General features: G+C 46.7%; 1 protein-coding gene across 1 annotated transcript in view; it reads left to right on the forward strand.

The window, feature by feature from the left end:
• Nucleotides 1-22,151, forward strand: part of LOC138579901 (piezo-type mechanosensitive ion channel component 2-like) — a 2,232,767-nt gene that overhangs the window by 1,914,926 nt on the left and 295,690 nt on the right. The window contains exon 43 of the mRNA XM_069650129.1: nt 1,654-1,801. Within this exon, the coding sequence (XP_069506230.1) occupies nt 1,654-1,801 (148 nt within the window). The remainder of the gene's footprint in view (nt 1-1,653; nt 1,802-22,151) is intronic.

Consider the following 22,151-nt stretch of genomic DNA (forward strand, 5'->3'; position numbering starts at 1 on the left):
GAGTGGGGCGAATAAGGGAGAAATGCACAGATGGCGAGAGAGCAGGAGAGAGGGGACAATGAGAGAAAAAAAGATAGCGAGAGAGACACCGAGAGAGGGTTAAGGAGAGATACACCAGACAATACCGATCAAGAGAGCATACCTTGACTAGATTTACTGACACAGGCAGACAGAGAGAACAGAGCCTGCAAGAACTCATGAACAGAGGAAGAGGGGGTAGACAGAGAGGGCGAGATAGAGAGCAGGAGCAAGAAACAAACCACATTGACACAGAGAGAGAAAGAGATCATGTCGAAAGACACATATAGTTCATACCGCAGAGAGAGATCAGAAAGTGCGCACCTGACAAAATAAATCACACACACACACACACACACACACACACACACACACACACACACACACACTCTCTCTCTCTCTCTCTCTCTCTCTCTCTTAGAGAGAGCTACAGAAAGCGAGTGCAAAGAGAGACACAGACATAAAGAGGGAGAGCTAAATGGGCGTATGGTATGCTGGATACATCTAGTATGTGTATATACATATTCCGAACATGTAAATAAATATGAAAACGAATGAAAGCTGTATGGTTAAGAACCACAGGAAAAGAATCTCAAACTCGACTTCGTCAGAGAGCAGGAATTTGGAGGATAGGATGGTTAACAGGGCAAGTGAGCATATAGCTACTGGAACATAGCTTTAAACTACTTGCAAACCTATAATGGTCTACTTTTCAGAGTTTTGAAATGGCAGTGAACTAAGTGATGAGAATGTTTTTAACCTAAAAGCTCTGTGGGTTAGCATCTTAAATGATTGGCATGAATCTTTCACCTGTCTGATGATAAGCAAAAAACACTAACCTCTTAAAGGTCCAACTAGTGCCACTTTTTACACATTAGAGTGTTTAGTGCAAGACATGGTCGTCTTTGTGTGTCATTCTTGTTCCCTAACTTTTCACGCTTGAAGTGCATCTTTTTTTAACTTCAGAATGTTGTCATTTGGTGACATTTCCCCAATAGTAACTACACAAATGGGAACCCAGTTTCTTAGGCACAACTGTAAGTATTATGGTTCATGCTCACATATGCATGTCCAGGGAAACAATACTACAAAACACATTAGATCCAATGGAGCCTATCGGTCAGAGAAATAAAAAAAGATGAAAATAAATATGTTTAAATAATAATGTGTAAGTAGTGATCCCTTAGAGCAGTGATATGATTCAGTGGATTCTATGTGATTTTGTAAAAATCGATCTCATACCCCACATGTCCTCTTTATGGCATGATACAGCCATTGGTTTAGGCTCATCACTTTTCAATGTCAAGTCTTGGTTCCAGAATGGACTGCTCATATTCACAGATAGGCAGAGCAGTGAATGTCAAAGAATAGAGATGAGTGCCCGGAAAGCAGCGGAACCATACCATGCAAATGAAACATAGCTGGCACTCAGTTTTAGAAGATGGCAGTTCCCTATTGTTACACAGGCTGCTTTAAAAACATTTTTGTTTAGATTTCATGACAAAGGAAAGCCCTAACTTCATGCATACTGTTGAGCGTTTCATAATGCAATTACTTTTCTGAATGTGAAGCTCCACTTTAAGCAGATGATGGTCCATTGCATTTTATTGTGTGTGTCCTTTTTTCTATCCACAGAGCCCTTCAGATTTATTTACCCATCAGACAGTTCTTCTGGGACATCATTCACCCCGAATATAGCCCTGTCTGTGACGTCTACGCCTTGATGTTTCTTGTCGGTGTGATCAATTTCATTATTGTAATCTTCGGCTATTGGGCTTTTGGGGTAAGTGTCCATTTTCATATCTAAGCGCAATATGGCAACTTTGCTCCAGTGTTGTAGTGTGATCTGAAAGATATTGGTGGTGAATAAGCATGCTGAGTGTGCCTAGCACTCAGTGTCTGCCATCGTTGTCTATCTGTTGCTCCGTATATATGTCTTCTGCTCTGTCTGTGGGTTACCTCTGTTTTCTCAGAGAAGGGTGGTATCTGCACACTCAGTGGAATGTTTCTGCTCTCTCAGTTGAATTTATGATTTAACTTATTATAGGATGCCAGTTGAGCGATAACCAAAGTTACAACTTTAGTCACTGTGTTCTTCCTTGCATTTCCTATATCTGTCGTTCATCTGCTTCTCAGTTAATGTTGGACTCATGGCCCAGAATATCATGATTATCCATTGCTTCTATATTCTGCTAACATCCTTCACAGTGGCCCTGTATCTTTCTTTTTTATCTGTTTCCATGAACTCCTAGCTATCACTGGACATCTTCATATATGAGATAATCTGGCCAGAGAGCCAGCTAGTACCTGGATTCAAAGGTATTTTCTCAGTACATAGTTGCGCACTCTCCTCCTCGTCTCTTCTCCACTCTGAAGTCTACTGCCTACATCTTTTACTAATATGTTCTTCCTCGATTGATAAATAGACAACCACGTCATGCTCTTCTGAATTAACAACCTGTGCCATGACAAAAACCAGGCACCAAGCACAACAAAGCTCTATTCAATAAAAAAGCAATTACATTATAAAACAAACTGCTCACCCCTACCGGCAGTATCCTTTGTAGTCGCCTACTTCTCTGTGCAACTTTACCATTGTAAACTAAAATAAAATGCTCACCACAACATTTGTCAAGTTTGTCACTTGCAGTGCCGCTTGGAGCTCTGTGACCTTCACAGATCTCAAAACAACACATTTCTTCACCATCAGCCGGAAGCTGCCTAGTGCAGATCCAAGAATAATAACAACGTTCTAGCTTTCCAATAGGCCCAGGCATTTCATTAGAAAGTCCTATACATAACAATATCTCCTCTCCAAGACCTTTCTGCTGACAACAACAATGTTCTCCTTGCCAAGCACCATAAGATATGTAGATTCACCTCAGGGCTCCCCAACAAACCCTCCACTTACTGCCTGTTGATCTCCAAGCCAACTCTTCCCTTTTTTTCTGCAACTTCATTCTCACCAAACAGGCTGGTGCCTTCTTAACTACAGTCCATCCATTCAAGGTCTCACCAAACACCATTCTATCTCGGCTACCATAGAAGAGTGCCAGTATACTCTCTCTCTCTGTCTCTCTCTGTCTCTCTATCTCTCTATCTCTCCCTATCTCTCTCTTTCACTCTCTCATATATATATATATATATATATATATATATATATATATATATATATATATATATATTACACAGCCCGCGATAGAGGCCGTATAGTTATGGTTAAGTTGCTAAACCCATAGTAAGACCACTTTTTGGGTGGCCAAACTTTGCAAAAAGTATATGGACCGCTCTGAATTTTTTCAGCAAGTTTGGTGAGGTTTTGTGCAGGGGGTAAAGTTATAGGGGGGTCCCAAAACATTTTATTTTTCCATAGACTGAATGGGTAAAAACTTTGTGCATGGCTGCAGCCCAAACGGCTGGACGGATTTTAACAAAATTTGTGGCAGGAGTGGGGGCTTGGGTCAGAAAGTGTGCTTTTGTGTGCTTGGTAGAAATTCAACCAGTACTTTTGTTGCAAAGAACTGAAATGTAAGTCTAAAAAAATGTGTAATATCTGGCTCCGCTTCGTGGACCCATTTCCCTGTTCGCTCCACAGACAAAAGTCTCACTGGTTTGCAGTACGCTGTGATGTCGGCAAACATTGGACGTGGCCGGTGGTTGGCTGGAGGGAAGCGTGCTGTGTGTCAAAGTTTTTGGGAAATGCTGCCATGGTGTATCCGAGGATAGTGTTGTGGTGTGTGTGGCAAGCCCCTAAGGCATTGTGTACATGGCTGGGGCTCTTGTACGTAACAGTGTGCCCACTAACATTGGTGATATCTGGCTCTTCTCCGCCGTGCCATTCCCCTGTTTGTTCTGTGGTCACAATTCCCTGTTCCCTCCACGGTCAAAAGTCTGATTGCATTGCAGTGTGCTGTGACATGATGTGCGTGATACGTTTTGGATAACGCCGGCATGTTGTATCCGAGGACAATGTGGCTGCGAAAGGGCCTGGAAATCATGCTGTGCGGGATCTGGGGGTGGGAAGAAGGGTTGGAAAGGGTGTGGGAGTGAGAAGTGGTTCATCTGATATATCTCATTAGAAGAAGACGGTGGTGTGCCAGCGGTATCCGTGCATACAACACCAATTAGCGGGTACCTCAACAGGCAACAACCTTGTGTGGTGATAGTAGGCAGCCTTCGTTATGGCAGGACAGCTTCAGTGGCGAACTCTTTGTATGATGAGTGGGGGCAGGCTAATCGCAGAAGGGGCATACATTTTACATGACATGAACATTTAAACATAGCGTGTATAGTATGGTGTGTTGTGTGTGGTAAGTCCGTAGCCCCTTCGATGCATGGCTGGAGCACTTGCACAGAAAAGTATGTCCAATGGTTGAAAAGTATGTCCAGTGGTTGCAAGTAGGTTTGACATTGTTACTTTGTGTGTGTGGTTTGGCTGCATTGCATACATTGTTGGTTCCATAGGTATGGTGATTGTTAGAACATCCTACAGTTGTCGGTGCATGCGTGGAGATGCTGCAGTGAGCAGTACTGTAGTGTGTCTACTGGGTGCAGTGTTGGAATATTGTCCATTTAGAGGGTACGGTTGAACTGGTTCTTATATGTGCTTGGGTAGTCTGCATTGCACAGATTACTAATTGTTGGACTGTACTATGCAGTATTGGTTCTATGCACTTTCTAGAGTGTTGGGAGCAGGACCAATGCTGTGAAGATTTTGTGGTTTGGTTGGCAGTATTTCAATGCTATGTGAATGAAAGTGGATAGGGGTGCCAAACACTGTGGTACGTTTGTGGATTATGGTAACTGGAACATGTTTGGATGCATCACTGTAATATGGTGCGGCAGTTGGGTAGAAGTGGCAATACCTATGTTGTCTTTGTGAATTTTGGTACCTGGCTACATGTTCCCTTGAATGGCTCTGAATTGTTGTGGTGGGTGTGGGCAAGGCCTGGACTGTTGGGTGCATGGCCAAAGGCTGTAGGCCATAGGCCATGCACCAAAGAGCATAGGCCTTCACCACAGCCACCACAACACAATGCAGGTATGCAGTTGTAACTCTGCATGTATTTGAAGTTGGTGACCTTTACACAATGGTTGTGGAGGACATTGTAGACTTGGTATGTTAGGCAGAATCGTATGCAGTACCCTTTAGGAACACCACACACAATTAAGAATACAAGTGACAGTACACATTCACCTTTGGTACAAGCCCGTTCTACACAGTAAAGTGGTAGCGATGTCTGAGCAGCCACACTTATCTCAGGAGTAAAGTGAGCAGTATCAATAGTTACACAAAGGACAGCATTTACTATGGTTCAAACAAACACTGACTAAAGGTTACTGAGTAAAAGAATATACTCTTATATACATTTATTTCCACATCAGTTATAAAACATTTCACTATTATCAAGCAGTTGAAAAATCACAATCTTAATCCACTACACACCACTACACATCACCGAATGAATTCTGGACAAGTTAAGCTAAAAATGAAGTATGTGCAAAATGGCACTCCAGCAATTTAAAAGGGAGGTAAAGACAAAGTTAGACAAAAGTTGAGCAGCACCAACAAGTAAGTAAGCAGGGCAATCTAGAAAAGGCAACTACGGTGAGGATATCAAATCAAGAGGCCAGGGACAAAGTCAATGGACCAAAGTCTTTGCAGAGGATCACACAGTTCATGGTTAAGTGTTTGCCAAGAGTTCAGAACGAAGTTGGTCGGACGAAAGGTTACTTTAAAGAATAGAGAAGGACAATCCCTCGGATTGGCAAAAGATTTCAAGCACTTTTACCGCGGTCGGACGGAACGAACGACCGGATTTGAACAGTACCTTAAATGGAGAAGAAAGCTGTACCTGAGGCAGACTTTCCTGGCAGGTACTGCAGGCTCATGGTTCCTGAAACAACTGTCGGACTGACATGAAGTAGTAAGACTGGAGGATCCTGCACTGTCCAGGGAAGAAACCAGCAGCAGAGCAAAGCAATGAATAAAAGGTGCGCTCCTTAAAACCCAAACAGGGTCCGGTCCTCCTGGCTATCCGGTTCACTGTAGCTGTGCACAGCAAATTTGAACAGAGGAGGGAGGCCTGGCTTACAGTTTGGCAAACTGGTTGGTCCCACCAGCTCAAGGGAAGAATATTCCTTGCAGATCTTCCCTCTCGTCGAAGTTTGGAGATTCGGACCCGCAGCAGGGCTTCACCAGGAGGTTCAGTCGTAGTAGAGGCCCTCTTCTGTCAGCTTCTCTTCGGTTCTCTCCATCCAGTGGCGACTCCGCCTTCTCAGTCCCAGAGACCTGCTTTTTATGCAGTTTTCCCCCATTCACACAGCCGGGCTATCAATCACACAGCAGGGTGGCTGTCACGGCGGGACAGTCACCACAGCCAATCACACCAAGTGCGACATGGGTCTCCAAGGAGACCCTGTTCAGGAAGCCTCAAACCCCTCCCTCACATCCTGTCCCCCTCAGACATTCAGGCACCTAAGGAGGGCTTCTGTGCAGAAGCCCACCAAAGGTCGGCGAACAGAGGAACCAAATAAAACACGAGAAATACTTTTACAAAAAGAAATGGCGAATAAACCCAGCCGGAACCAAATAAAAGTAAATGTGGTCCAGTGGGTTTAAGTTTGAGGCTACCAAAATAGCCTAAAACAGTAACAAGGCTATTTAAATAAACCGCGGTAGGACAAATAGGGTAGATACCACTGCCACCAGCAAATTCTTAAAGAAAATAATGTTCCATGAGAAACAGACAAAAAGGGATAACTATTAACCCTTTCCAGAACTCTATGTGAGATAGTTTGTACTGGGTCTGCGGATTTAAAAAGACTTATAAAGTCAATGGCAACTCTACATGTTCTGGGAGACAAGTTAGAGTAAATGGGTGAACCTTTGTTGGTGCGCGCTATATTTAGTAGTTAGTTTCTACCTTTGATGATAATGTCCTCATTAGTGAGTAGTCTACAAATACAAGATTTCTTTGTTGTTTTTTTTTTAAAAAAACAACTTTGGGTTTATTTACCGATCCAAATAATAAAGTAGCAAGCCCTCTACATGTGTTTTACTGCCTTTTAGTTGCAAGACATATCATCAGAAGAGATAAACCCACTTTGGGCTTTCTTTTTGTTTACACCGAAAATTCAATTAAAGGAAAAATACAGCTTAAATGTAAACTTGCATGTTTTACAATTCAAACGCTACAATAAACACATTCACAGGTTCAATCAGAATCTTTTTGTTACAAATGCAGTGACCATCTTAATAGACTCCTTATTGGTATTCAAAGGCAGAAGGTAAACTCTTATTTTCTTATGGTGTTTTCACCTGGTCTATACATTTTTTGTGAATTGGCACCCTTAGATTGTTGTATTTGGTTCAGCTAAATTCATTTACAGAAGGTACGATTGAAACAATTGTTTACTCACATTTTGGTATTTTTCTGATTTGCTTTTTGAATAAACTTTTGGATCCTGCCAAATTTTTGCTAATTCCAAATAGTATAGCCTAGTCAGATTTAAAGAGAGGATATTTTGGTAAGTTTCACTTCCTCTTCTATAAAGCTAATTGGTTATTAGTATCTCAAGAAGTAATATAATTGGCTATGAATCATATTTAGCAGGTTTCTGCTAAGTTACTTATCTTGTTTTGATGGTTTTCTCCTTTATAGATTTTTCAGATCGCAGGCGGCATGCTAACCGTCTTCATGTTGTTTACAGCAGTGTGTTCCTGCTCCTCTGCGGTGTCGGTGTCACGTGTTTATTTTACTCATGTGATCGCGACCACCATTTTGGATTGGGGACCGTTGCACAATTTTTCAAATTTTTCGGTTTCCCTTTTTACATTTTTTTTTTTTAGTTCAATTGAGAATTTTTGTTTTAATTTTATTTTGAAGTGGCTAGTGGTGTGATTTTTTTTAATTTTTTTTTTATTTTATTTTTAAGTGTTTTTATTGGCATTTGCAATCATATACATAGCAGTAGAGCACGAAGTGTGCTTTATATTATTGATCATGTGTCGTGTCTGCCAAGAGAACAACAAATAACAACAAACTAACAAACAAAATTAACAGTAATAACAACTTTGACTGTCCACTCCCATGGAATCGTGACGTGGTCTTTATTCTGCGTGTTTGGCCCAGGACCGGGGCCACCCCTCTTCGTGGCCGTTTCAGGGCACGGCACTTGGAACACACTCGGACTCATCAGTCTGATCGTGGTATTTTACCTGGAATTTGTGTCCTGTTGGGCTGTTCAGGGGGGTTTGAAGTCGGTCGAGAAGATCATGTCCCTCATGAGGGCTTTCCAGGACTCCAGTGTTGAGCTCACGTCGTCCCCGCCTCTGTTGTTTCCCTCCTCCCAGGCCCTGGTTTCGGCCATGGTCCATCTTTCCATTTCCCTGATCCAACGGCCGTATCTGGGGCCTGCGGGCGATTTCCAAGCCATCGCTATTGTTCTTTTCACAAGAACGGATGCCATGTCCATGAGCTTCACTAGATGTTTGATTTTGCCAAGTCTCGGGTGGGTGCCCAGGAGACACTCCTTAGGTGTCCATTCATACCTTTCCAGTCCAGCTCTCCTGCAGGTTCGCTCGGCAGCAAGCCAGAGCTTCTGGGACCTGGGGCAAGCCCAGAACATGTGGATCAGGTCAGCTTGTTCGGAGGAGCACCATGGGCATGTCGAGTGGATTTTGTTGTTGAAGGTGGCTATCCTGTGCGGGGTCATGTAGGTCCTGTAAAGGACGTTCAGCTGGATCATCCTGAACCTGGCGTTCCGTGACACCTCCTTCGGGTACAACAGGGCTCTTGCCCATTCCTCCTCCGTGATTTCAATCCCCAAGTCGGTCTCCCACTTCTCTTTCAGGCGCGCTCTTCTGGGGTTAATTCGGTCGTTTATCTGGGCGTAGAGCCTCGATGTCGGCTTCCAGCCGTCGCTCAAGTTATACATCTCCTGAACAAGGGGGTGGGTCTCTGGTTCCTCAGGCCATGTGTTCCATTTGGTCTTGGCTACGTGCCTCACCCTCTGGTAAAATAAGAATTGTCCCGGAGAGAGTCCGTCCTTTAGTTGCATCGAATCAAAGTCCCTAAAGGCTCCTTCGTCAAACATGTCTCCCCATGTGTAGAGGCCACAAGTCTCCCAGTTCCTCATTACTGGAAGGTCGATGGGGGTCCTGCATACGTCTGTCAGCATGGGGATTTCGGGCATGTACGGGTGATGGAGGCCCAGTAGTGTTCTAACCCTGTTCCAGACCCGCCTCCCCAAGGTTACTATCATGGGCGGGTCCGGAGGGCCCACCTGCGAGCCCCATATTATCTCCTTAGGGTGCGTAGGCCCGGTCAGTTGGCGAAGGAGGCCAGTCTCAGCGGAGGGTTCATCTGAGAGCCACTTTGTTACGTGTGTTAGTTGTGATGCGAGATAGTATCTCTGGAAGTCGGGTAGTTGGATGCCGCCCTCGGTGTGGGGGAGCGTGAGGATGTTCAGGGCGAGCCTGTGTCTGGACTGACCCCAGAGAAAGTCCCTGACCAGAGATTCCAGTTTCCTGAAGAAAGGCGGGGGGATGTAGTGAGTGATGTTGGTGAAATAGTAGAGGAATCTTGGGAGTATAATCATTTTGGAGATTGCAGCTCTACCCATCATTGAGAGGGGGAGCCTTGACCAGAATTTAATGGACCTTCGAACCCCGCACATTGCTGCTTCGGTGTTGCGCTCGTGGGTGGAGGCTGGCGTGTGCATGATGGTTAAACCCAAGTAGCGGAAGGCCTCCGGCTGCCACTGGATCCCCATTCCAGGTAGTTCCTCTGTGTCCCGTCCTCTGAGTCCCGCAAGGGGGAAGAAGCATGATTTCTGTCTACTAAATTTTATCCCCGAGTATTTGGTGAAATTATCGAGGACGTCCAGTGCTGTGGGAGCAGTTTCTCGGGGGTTCCTGAGGTATAGAAGGACATCGTCGGCATATAAGGAAATGATGTTGTATGTTCCGCCAATGCTGATACCGGAGTCGAACAATTGCTTCCTGAAATAGATTGCCACTGGTTCCAGGCCCAGGATGTACAACATCGGCGATAGAGGGCACCCTTGCCTGGTTCCTCTTTGGATGGGCCATGCGCTTGATACCATGCCACCAGTCTTCACCCGGGCCACCGGGTTATTATAGAGTATCTCGACCCATCGGATGAAGTGTTCCCCTAGGCCAAACTCTCTCAGGGTCAGGATCAGCCATTCCCAATATATCGAATCGAAAGCTTTTACAGCGTCGAGCGAGAGTACCGCTAGGTCCTCCTTGCTCTCTGCTGTTTGTGCCACAACATGTTGGAGCCTCCTCAGATTGGCGGTGGTGTTGCGTCCTGGGACAAAGCCGTTCTGGTCTTCATGTATTAGGGACCCTATCACCCTAGAGAGCCTCTTGGCTAGTATAGTCGTGAGGATTTTGCCATCATAGTTCAGCATAGCCAGGGGGCGGTACGAGTCGCACTCATCAGGTGGTTTGCCCGGCTTGAGCATTGGTATTATGAGAGTCTCTCATACTGCTCGGCAAGGTTCCAGTCTCATAAGCCTCCAAATAGACTTCATGTAATATCGGGGTTAGGGTCTCCTCGTAAGCCTTATAGAATTCTGGAGTGAGGCCGTCCGTCCCGGGTGTCTTGCCGGTGGAGAGGGACCTGATCGCTTCCGATATGTCTTCTAGTGTGATAGCCTCCTCCAGCCTGGCACGGTGTTCTTGACTCAGCTTGGGTAGTCCGATTTCGTCCAGGGTGTCTCTTATGTCTTCCTCGGGGATTCTCTCGTTGTGGGCGTAGAGTCTGGCGTAATAGCTTGAGAAGACTTCATTTATTGCTAGTTGCGTCCTCTGTGTTGTACCTCCCTCGTCTTTGATCTCTTTAAGGGCCTGCCTTGGGTTCTCCCTCTTACATAACCAGGCAAGTATCCTGCCGGGCTTGTCCGCTTCCTTGTGTGCCCTCAGGGTCCGTGTGGAGAAGTCGAACTTGGACAGCCTCTCCCAGGCTGTCCTGCATTCTTCCCTGATGTCCTTCAGTTTGGCTTCCCTGGCAGCGGTCGGAGGCGAAGCATCTTCCAGTTGCCTGATCTCATCCTCCTTGTCCTCCAGCTCCTTCCTCAGTTGCCTCCTGATGCCACCGGCCTCAGCTATTATCTCACCCCTCGTTACCACCTTCATGGCTTCCCAGAATGTGCTCCACTTCTGGACCGATCCTTTGTTGATCTGTACGTACTCGTCTAGTTTCTCTCTTAGGGTTTCCTTGAATGCAGGGTCCGTTAAGGTTTCAGTTGGCATGCGCCACATTGGGATAGGGGGCCGCGGGCCTCTCAGGTGAAGCTGTATCAGGAGAGGAGAATGGTCCGAAATCGATCTTCCCAGGTAGTTCGCCGACTCAACCAGCGGTATCAGTGCGTTGTCGACGAAAAGGTGGTCTATCCTGGTGTGTAAATCGTGGGGGGCTGAGTAGAATGAGTAGGCCCTGTCGGTAGGATGCAGGTCTCGCCAGGCGTCAACCAGGAACAAGTCCGCGACCGCAGTGCGGAGAGCGCGGGAGTCAGGGCCGTTGGGGGTACGCAGCATTAAAGATCTGTCTGTGTCTTCGTTCATCACGCAGTTAGAGTCTCCCCCCCACAAGAGGGCGTCCTCCCTGTGGTGTGCAATTTTGGCGCATATCTGCCTGAGGTGGGAGGGTATGCCATGTTGCGGGAAGTATGAGTTGACTATGCATAGCCGGGAGTTTTCAAGCATGCCCCAGATCATCACATACCAGCCCTCTTCGTCCGTCTCCATCCCCATCTGGTGAAAGGGTGTGTCAGGGCTCACCCACGTGTATACGCCGCGTGCGTACTTCGAGTAAGAGGAGCCGCTGCCCTGGCCGCCCCAGTAGTCTGCCAATTTGTTCGCGGTGTCGGATGTGAGGTGCGTTTCCTGCAAGAGGGCAAACGATATCTTCTTCCTCTTCAAGTAGGAGTGTATTCGATTTCTCCGCAGGTAGGATCCCATCCCTCTGACGTTCCATGTAATTATTCTGAAGCGTGTTGCCATTGCTTGGTTTTAATCATGGATGGGAGAGGCTCCCCGCCCATTTTCTGGGCTGGGCATCCACTGCTAGGTGTCATGCTTCGATTTGCTTGCATGGGGTGGTGGGCTCCAGTTTCCGGCCTTTGATCCTCCATAAATTGGGGGACAGTCTTCATGAGGAGTGCAGTCATAACAAAAACTGAACAAAAATAACCATAACTGGTGCACCCAGCTACTGCCAAGGGGGGGCAGTGCTCGGGGGCTCTCGTGCTGTCTGTCCCCGTCCGGGTTTCTAGCACGAGTAGGTTCGTGCCGGCAGCTAGCCAGCACTGGTCTTGCGTGGGTGTGTGCTGCGCGCCCATGAGCGGGAGGCAGGGTGGGCCCCGTAGTCACTTGATGTCCTCAATGTAGTTTCCTCGGTAGTGATGTATACTCTTGTGATGGTGTACAGTGCTGGGTCAAGGGCAGTGGTGTCCAGGTGTCGGTCCGTCGCCCCTTGTGCTTTCGGTTCAGTTCTCGTGGGTGGGTTCAGGGGGGGCGTCCGCCAGGTTATTATGTTCCAGCCACATGGTGGCGGCGGCTGGAGTTTCCAAAAATATTGCTCTCCCCTTATGAATCACTTTCAGTCTGGAGGGATACAGCAGCATATATTTTAGATTTAGTTTTCTCAATCTAGCTTTGATTGGGACAAAAGAGTTCCTTGCTCGCTGTACTGACTGCGTGTAATCAGGGTAAATGGTGACTTTCGAATTATCCCGCTCTATCCCTCCACCCTCTCTCGAAAACTTTCGCGGTCCCGGAAATTGATGACTTTCGCTATGATGGGGCGAGGAAAGGAGCCCGGGGGGGGTTTCTTCTGGAGCGATCTCTGGGCCCTTTCGATGGCGAAGCCCTGGGAGAGTTTTTCCGCCCCAATTTCCTGCTGTATTAGGGATTCTATGTAGGCCGTCGGGTCCGTGGTCTCGGCTCCTTCGGGAATACCCAGTATCCTAATATTGTTACGCCTAGCGCGGCCCTCTGCCTCCTCCGATCTTGCCTCCAAGTAGCTCACCTTCCTCCGAAGGTCCGCCACCTCAGCCTTGAGGTCTTGTGTGTCCTCGGCGATGTCCTTCTGGGTGGTTTCCATGTTGGTGACACGTTCCGTCAGATTGCGGGCATCTTGTCTTATGAGTTGGATGTCAGCCTTCACCTCACCAATTTTCGTGTCAATAAATGTCCTTAGGGCAGCAATCGCCTCGAGTACCTGGTTGTCCTTGTCGCGTTCCTCTGGGCTGGTCTGCGGAGCTGTACTTTTAGGCGTGGACTGGGCGCCCGGGTGAGGTTTCGGGGTGACGAAAGGATCCATAGTGGCATTCTTGGCCTTGCCCCTTGAGGTAGACATTACAGAGTCTCTGGTCCCCTTTGCCTGTTGTAAGTGTCCGGTCGTGTGGCTCTCCCCAGCCTGCTCTCCGTGCAGCCCACGGGGGGGGGGGGCCTCAGCAGGTTAATCCGCCTGCGGATCGACCCGCTTTGTTGTTCGGAGACGAGGGCCGACTCGTGGGGGGCAGGCAGGCCCTAGTTATGTTCGTCAGGATGGGGCTAAGCGGGGGGGCATCTTCGGTGCTGGTTCCGGAGCGCGGTCCCCCGCGTGTTGTTGCAGTGGGCCCCGAGTGCCAGGAGGCCCGATATACCAGTTCAGGGGGTCCCCACAACTTCCCCCGCTACGATCCGGAAGGGTCCCAGCGGGCGGGCCTCGGGTTCGGCGGAAGCAGCTCTGTGCGCCGTCCGCCGTGAATAGAGAGTCTTGCCGGGAGGGTCCTGGGCCCCCCAGTGATGTTCTGTTGGGCAGCGCCACACGGTTCGGCTGGTCCCACCTCTTCGTTGGTTTCGCTCGAGCAACAGGGAGTGTGAATGCCTGACTGGTCCCGGGGAGAGGAGGTTCAGGCTCTCTCGGGCATCGAGGCCGCCATTTTGAATGCGCCGCTCGGAAAGGGGGGGAGCTGGGCAAAAGCGCCATATCGGGGCTCCCGAGCTCCGATTTTCGTCGAGAACAGCTGCGGAGCACGGGTCTTCGCCTCAGCTTCGGTTAGGTTGTCGGAAGGGCAGCCCAGCAAACTTGAAACACCTAGTTCAGGATCAGACTACGGGGCTTGGCCGGAGCTCGAAAGTTCTGCGTCCTCACTCCATGAGCACCAAGCCACGCCTTCCTGGCTAGTGGTGTGATAACCTTCTAATTGGTTTTTCCAGCAGTAAGTTCTCACTTCTCTGTGGAGTCGCGGTCATGTGTTTATTTTGCTCACGTGATCGCGACTACCATATTGAATTGGGAACCAGGTCGTGTTACGCAGTATTGCTAATTATTCAGTTTCCATTTTTACAGTTATAGTCGATTGAGAATTAATGGTTTTATAATATTCAGGAGTAACTAGCTGCATGCTAGCTTTCTAATTGTTGTTTCCAGCAGTAAATTCCCACTCCTCTGTTGTGTCGCGGTCACATGCTTGTCCAACACACATGATTGCGACCTCCATTGTGGATTTAGTTTAGTTTAGTTTAGTTTATTTATTTGTATAGCGCGCCAAACCCTGGAGTATCAGGGCGCAAACAGATAAGGATATGCTCAACTTAGTTACAGGTACATAGAAATCAGATGAAGGTACAGAGATGCGCCGAGCTTGGTTACAGATATGCTCGGCTAATTGCACGTACAGGAAGAGGCAGGAAGAGTAGACAGACATCAGCAAAATTACAGCAAGCAGATATGAACAAGTAGAGATCAAGGACAGGGGAACAAGGAGTTTGCTCCTGTTTGCGTAATATATAATTATATACAGTAATGTACAATGTGACAAGTGGAGTAGTTAGCTGTCGTTGGCTCTCAGCCACCTGGTGAGTTTTTGTCTAAATTTTGCGAAAGGCTGAGGTTCTCTAACGTCATGGGGGAGGGAATTCCATAACTGCGCAGCCTTGACCGGGAAGCTATTTCCTCCTATAGTGGCAAGTTTGAAACGCGGGACTTGGAAGCAGTTTGCGTTGGCTATTCTGGTAGGTCTAGAAGAAGTCCTTTACGTAATCTATCCATGAGGTAAGGTGGAGCTTTGTTGTTGATACATTTGTGGGTGAGGGAGGCGATTTTGAGATGAATTTTGTCTGCGGTGGCGAGCCATTTGTGTTCTCTTCTTGTGGAGGAAATATGCTCATTTCTATTAATCTTGAGTGCTGCTCTCAGAGCATTGTTCTGGAGCACTTGAATTTTGTGGATGGTCTGTTTATTAGCTCCAATGTAAAGTCCATTACAATAATCTAATTTGGATAGTATCAAGACTCTGGCTAGTGTGATGCAACTATCTGTGGAGAGGAATTGTTTGCTCGCTCTGATAAGTTTGCATGTATATGCTGTGGCAGAAGCTAGAGAGTTAACTTGTTTAGTAAAGTTCATGGTGGCGTCTAGGTAAAATCCTAAGGTTTTTACTTCATGAGCTACTTTTATGTTGTTCCCATCAATAATGAAGTTGTCGTAATCAGGGCTGAGTTTGGATATATAGGTAGTGGTGCCCAGGATGATAAGCTCAGTTTTATCATCGTTCAGGCATAGGCCGTGTGTGGCCATCCATGCCTGGACGATGCTATAGATCCTGTTCACTAGGGCCAGGTCCTTGGCGTAGTCTCCTGAGAGCGGGAGGAGGATCTGGGTATCGTCTGCGTAGTTAGTATAAGCGATGCCCAGATGATCCATTTCATCAAAGAGAGGCTTTGTGAAGACATTATAGAGGGTGGGTGACACACAAGATCCTTGTGGAACACCGCATGTTATAGGGATTGGGTCTGCTGAGGCTGATGGAGCGAAGACTCTCATGGTCCGATTACTCAGGAATGACTGGATCCAAATTATGGCCTCTTTTGAAAAGTGGGCTGCCGAGTCGAGGTGACTACAGAGGACTGTGTGGTCCACTAAGTCGAATGCCGCTGATAGGTCCAGGAGGAGAAGTAGGGCCGCTTGGCCATTGTCTCTACAATCGTCTATTTGGGCCTTAAGGTCTATTAACGCTGTTTTGGTCCCATGTTGCGGGCGGAATCCTGATTGACGGGTTCCAAGTAGGTGGTTAGACTCTAGGAAGCTTTGAATTTGCAAGTAAGCCACTTTATCTAAAATTTTTAGAAGAAAGGGCACAGTCGTGATGGGCCTGAAGTTAGTCGGGATGGCAGGGTCAAGGGTTTGCTTCTTTAGTAGTGGCAGTACCCAGGACTCTTTTAGGTTGATCGGTACTGAACCTGAGGTAAAGGAAGAGTTGATTAGTTTGGTTATAAATGGCGACAGTTCTCTCGCAGCATCCTTGATGAGTTGTGCTGGGCATTGGTCGCCTTTACAGTTGGACGGTTTGAGTCCCAGGATGACCTTTTCTACCTCTATGGTCGATACCTTAGAGAAGCAGAATCGGGCTCCTAACTTGGGCAGTGGCGGTGGCGCTGAGCTCTGAGGGATGTGTGGTGTAAGTGATGCCTTCTTGATGGCAATTTTGGTTTGTAGGCTTGCTACTTTGTTTGTTAAAGCAAGTTGTATGCTAGAGCACCATTTTTTATCCTTGGTGCAGTTTTCTTGGGGTACAACGGGTGTTTCCAGTTCTTTCAGAATGCTGAACAGTTCTTTGACACTAGATTTTGAGTTGGATATTCTAGTATTGTAGGTTTCTTGTTTGGCTAGTAGTATTTCTTTCTTGTATTGGGAGGAGGCTTTGGAGAGGTTGAGTTTATTTTTGACAGATGGGGAAAGTCTCCAAATAGTTTCAAGTTTTCTTTTGGCCAGCCTAAGATTTTTTAGGTGGGGCGTGAACCAAGAATTGAGGTGTTTTTTAGGTTTGCTATTTCTTAGTTTGAGCGGGGCTATGTGATCCAGGGCTGAGGACATGACTGCATTATAATGTTCGACTAACAGATTAGGGTCCATGCAGTCAGGTAGTGAGTTTAATTTAGGTATTATAATGGGCATCAGATTTTCCACTGTCATTAGTTTTTTATTTCTCGATGGCAGAGGTGGGGCAAGTGAGGACGGGGCAGTGACCCGGTGGGTTGTCACTGAGAATAATAGCAGGTGGTGGTCAGTCCAGAACTGCGGTACAGAATCCGTAATATTTACTTCGCAATTATGTTCTGCTATCCAATCAAGGATGCGACCTTTGTTGTGGGTGGGTAGTTCAACTTTTTGGGAGAATCCCAGCTCTTTCAAGGTCAGAGCAATCGCTGAAGATTGGGTGTCCTTATTGTCATTATAGCCTAGATTAAAGTCTCCTAGCACTATTGTTTGGGATGTATTTTTTAGGTTATTGGACAGGGATGTCGAGATGTCCTCAGAGAAGGTTCCGATAGGACCTGGTGGTCTGTAGATGAGGATAATGTTTAGGGTTTGGGAGTTGGCGATGGCTATTTTAGCCGTGAGGCATTCACAGGATTGCATATTGGTAGTAGTGATGATCCTCATGTCCAGGCTAGTTTTAGCTATGATTGCTAGACCTCCACCTCGGGAGGTAAGTCTGTCCGCACGTAGGATTGTATAGTCGTCTGGGACTGCTAGCGATAAGGCTGGGCCAGCCGCATCATGTAGCCAGGATTCTGAGATGGCCAAAAAGTCTAAGTTGTCTGTGGCAATGATGTCCGAGATCTCTGTGGCATGTGCGACTAGCGACCTGGTGTTTATAAGTGCACCTTTGAGATATGGTTTATGGTCAGCTAAGTTAGGGCTGGTGGTGTTATGACTACCTTTGGTTATCTGTTTGGAGTTATTTAGTTTGGGTCTGTTGGGCTTAGCCTGTTTCCTAGTAGGTTCCGCAATACCCTTCAAGGGTAACTGTATTTTGTTTCGGGATTTTGATAGTTCAGCCTTCTTGACTGGTAGCTCATGCAGTTTGGACAGGCGAGCACGTAGTCTAAGGTTTCTGTCTACAGTGTTGCATGGCCTTTGTAGGGTGGTGCTATCTGGATAGTGGGTCATTTTAAGTCCAGTATTGGGTTGTTGTGCGTTGAGCATGATATGGCAGGTGCAATGGGTGGAATAGGACGTGGTGCGAAGACTCAGAGTGTTAACATTGGTGCTTATTTTAGGTGGTTGTATTTCTAATGTGATAAGGAAGGCGATATGCAATAGTAGCCAGGGTGACCTGTAGGCAAGACCCCGGGAGTACATGCTAAGTGACTGGATAATAGACCGATAGGTGGAGTTTCAAATGGCAATTGAGGTGGCTAAGACTGGGCAGGCTAAATGCAACTATCAGCGCAAGGGCACAATGCAAGTCAGGTGTGGTCTATTAGCGACCATAGGCAGTGCAGGTGTGGTCTATTACCGACCATGGGGCACAATGCAGATCAAATGTGGTCTATTAGTGACCATAGGGTGCAGTGTAAGTCAAATATGGCGACCATGGGGCACAATGCAGATCAAATGTGGTCTATTAGTGACCATAGGGTACAGTGTAAGTCAAATATGGCGACCATAAGGCACAATGCAAGACAAATGTGGTCTATTAGCGACCAATGTGCACAATGCAGATCAAATGTAGTCTATTAGTGACCATAGGGTACAGTGTAAGTTAAATATGGCGACCATAAGGCACAGTACAGATCAAGTGTGGTCTATTAGCGACCAAGGTGCACAATGCAGATCAAATGTAGTCTATTAGCGACCGTAGGGCACAATGTAGAAGTTGAGATACATGTACTGTTTCAACATGTGGCAATGGTAAACAGGCTGGATGCCGTATGCTAGAGAGGTCCCAAATGGGTGCCCAAACGCTCTAGGAAAGAGAAAATAAACAGGCAGGTGGCTGGAATCTGGAATACAACTAGGGGAGGCATATGGCCTACCTTGCGTCTGGCAAGACTCGTAACCAACGCTCCTGAAACCTGCTGCTCCTGCAATGGGTTGCGGGATCTCCTACTCCTCCGGCCTTCAGTTGTGATGTTGGCATAGAGATCATACTGCAGGTGTGAGCACGGGCAGGGTAGCGCGCTCCAGCGTGCTAACAGGGGGCAAACAGGGGCCTTAATGTGGGCCTTCGGGTGAGGCTGCCGGCGTTTCCGCCTGCCGGCGGATGCGGCCTGTTCAAAAGGCTGCTAGAAGCTAGTAGCCTAGCAACGAGGCACCAGCCTCGATATGGCGCCGCGCTGCGCCCGGCATCATAGGGTCAGGCAGAGGAGGTCAGGCAAAGCGATGTTGTGGTCCCGTGCACAGAGCCTTGTGCAAAATCGGGTGTCTTCATGTAGGCAAGGGTGCTCAGGGGCATGGGAGCCTTACCATGGTGGATGGCTCTCCGGAGCGTCGTGGTGTGGCTGGATGCCGTGGGTGGGCATCGGCGTGGGTCGGCTCGCGCTCCGAATGCGAGCTGCTGTGTGCGGAGGGAGGAGGGGCTCCTGCCCTCTCCTCGAGGTAGCTGCTGGTGTAACTGGGGTCAGGGGGCAAACAGGGGCCTTAATGTGGGCCTTCGGGTGAGACCGCCGGCGTTTCCGCCTGCCGGCGGATGCGGCCTGTTCAAAAGGCTGCTAGAAGCTAGTAGCCTAGCAACGAGGCACCAGCCTCGATATGGCGCCGCGCTGCGCCCGACATCATAGGGTCAGGCAGAGGAGGTCAGGCAAAGCGATGTCGTGGTCCCGTGCACAGAGCCTTGTGCAAAATCGGGTGTCTTCATGTAGGCAAGGGTGCTCAGGGGCATGGGAGCCTTACCATGGTGGATGGCTCTCCGGAGCGTCGTGGTGTGGCTGGATGCCGTGGGTGGGCATCGGCGTGGGTCGGCTCGCGCTCCGAATGCGAGCTGCTGTGTGCGGAGGGAGGAGGGGCTCCTGCCCTCTCCTCGAGGTAGCTGCTGGTGTAACTGGGGTCCAGGGGGCAAACAGGGGCCTTAATGTGGGCCTTCGGGTGAGGCCGCCGGCGTTTCCGCCTGCCGGCGGATGCGGCCTGTTCAAAAGGCTGCTAGAAGCTAGTAGCCTAGCAACGAGGCACCAGCCTCGATATGGCGCCGCGCTGCGGATTGGGAACCGTATCCTAATTGCTGTTAATGATACGGTTTCAATTATTCCAATAATGGTTTATATTAGAAAGATAATTCAGAGTTTCGTTTTTCTACGTGTTCTGCATTTGGTCACGTGGTAGAAACTTGAACATTTGGCTATATCTGAGGGTGCTTTATATTATTCCTTAGTTTTATTTAAAGTTAGAGAATTTAGGACGCTTTTCTTATTCTGTCTTGCCCAACTATAAACAACAAGATTATAGTGTTTTGTTTCCCTTTCCTTTTTACCATTGAGTTTATATTTAGATCAGAATATGTAATTACATCAAACATGAAGGCGACATTAGGGTAAATTGGCCATCTCTCCTTCTGAATTCATACCTTGATGACATGTTTCCCAAGCGCATATCCAATATGCTTCTCTTGTCCTAAGTATTTTTTCGGTATTTCCTCCTCTCGGTGGCGTTGTAATTTTTTTCTATTCCATAAAATGTTATGTATTTTTTGGAGAATCCTTTGTGTTCCGTCTGGTGATGATATCCCAGAGGATATCTTGGGTCTTCTTTACTGATTGCCTTAGGGTGTTCTTGTATTTTTTGTTTTGGTTTTCTTGTGGTGCTCCCAACATATATTTTGTTACAGCTGCATTCTATGGCATACACCACACTTTTTGTGTTACAATTGATAAAGTGCCATATTTTGTATTGGTGTCCATTTGGTAGTTGTATTTTCGTTCTTCCGTTTTCACTATATTGATAGCTTATGCAATGTCCACATTTGAAATTGCCTATCAGTCTTTGGGAGTCCCATAGTTTTGGTAGCCCTTTTTGTTCTTTTGAAGAACTGAAGTGTGAGTGGCTGAGTTGATCTTGTAAACATTTGGACCTTCGAAATGTTATGTTCACTTCTTCATCTAGGCTGTCTGATATGTCGTCATCCATTTTAAGAATGTTCCAATTCTCTTTCAGTATTTTGCTGCCTAATTTGATGCCTCAAGAGTAAGTTGTAATAAATCTTATTTTTTCAAAGGGTTTCTCATGCTTTGCTTTGTCTGTTAATAATTCCTCTCGTAGGTGCTTTTCAGTTTTGAGATATGTTTTCTCTAAATGTTGGTTATTATATCCTCGTTCTTTGAATTATTTCATTGCAAGGGACACATTTTTTTAAAATTCATGCTTTTCCGAACAATTTCTTTTGATTCTCAGCATTTCCCCGTAGGGGATGTTTCTTGTAATATTCTTCGGATGATTGCTTTCCACGTGTAATACTGTATTTCCTGCCATTGGTTTGACATATAGTTTGGTGTAGATTTTGTCATCCTTTACATATAATTCCAGATCAGAAAGTGAATTGATACATCACTGTGGTCTATAGTGAAATTGAGATTGAAAATATTCTGATTGAGGTAGGCAAAGTAGTTATTAAGGGTATTTGTATCTCCGTTCCAGATGATAAGGACATCATCGATATATCTACCCCAGTAGATAATATTGTTGTCTGTTGTGAAGGCTTTATGCTGCCAGGCGTGTTCCAACTCAAATCTTCCTACATATAGGTTGGCGTAAGAGGGTGCACATTTTTCCCTCATAGCAGTCCCTTGTTGTTGTCTATAGATGTTTTTATTGAAGAGAAAAATGTTGCTATGGAGAGTAAAATTGAGCATTTCTAACAGCATGTTATTGTGAGAATAGTAAGAGACTGACCTCATTTTTAAGAAGTATCATATTGCTTCAATCCCTTTTTCATGAGGGATTTATGTATATAGAGAAGAGACATCCAGGGTCACTAACTTGAAATTGGTCTCCCAGCTGATGGTTTCGAGCTGATGTATTACATGCTTGGTGTCTCTGATATGGAATGCAAATCCTGGTACCATCGGTTGTAAGAAGTTATCAATATATTTGGATATTGGTTCTGTCAGAGAGCCAATACTATTTATTATTGGTCTCAGAGCAGGGAAAGACGTGAAAGGTTTATGGATCTTGGGTAGGAAATAAATCGTCCCTAAGATTGGATGTTGGTTTGTTAAGAATTGTTGTTCATCTTCTGTTAGTAAGTTGAGATCTGTCCAATATTTGGTCATGGTATTCCATTCTTTTACCAGCTTTTTGATTGGATTAGTTGATTGGATTAGTTGATCATTTCTC

Source organism: Ambystoma mexicanum, chromosome 3p (genome assembly GCF_040938575.1).
Source record: "Ambystoma mexicanum isolate Mex_15411 chromosome 3p, UKY_AmexF1_1, whole genome shotgun sequence".
NCBI classification, from domain to species: domain Eukaryota; kingdom Metazoa; phylum Chordata; class Amphibia; order Caudata; family Ambystomatidae; genus Ambystoma; species Ambystoma mexicanum.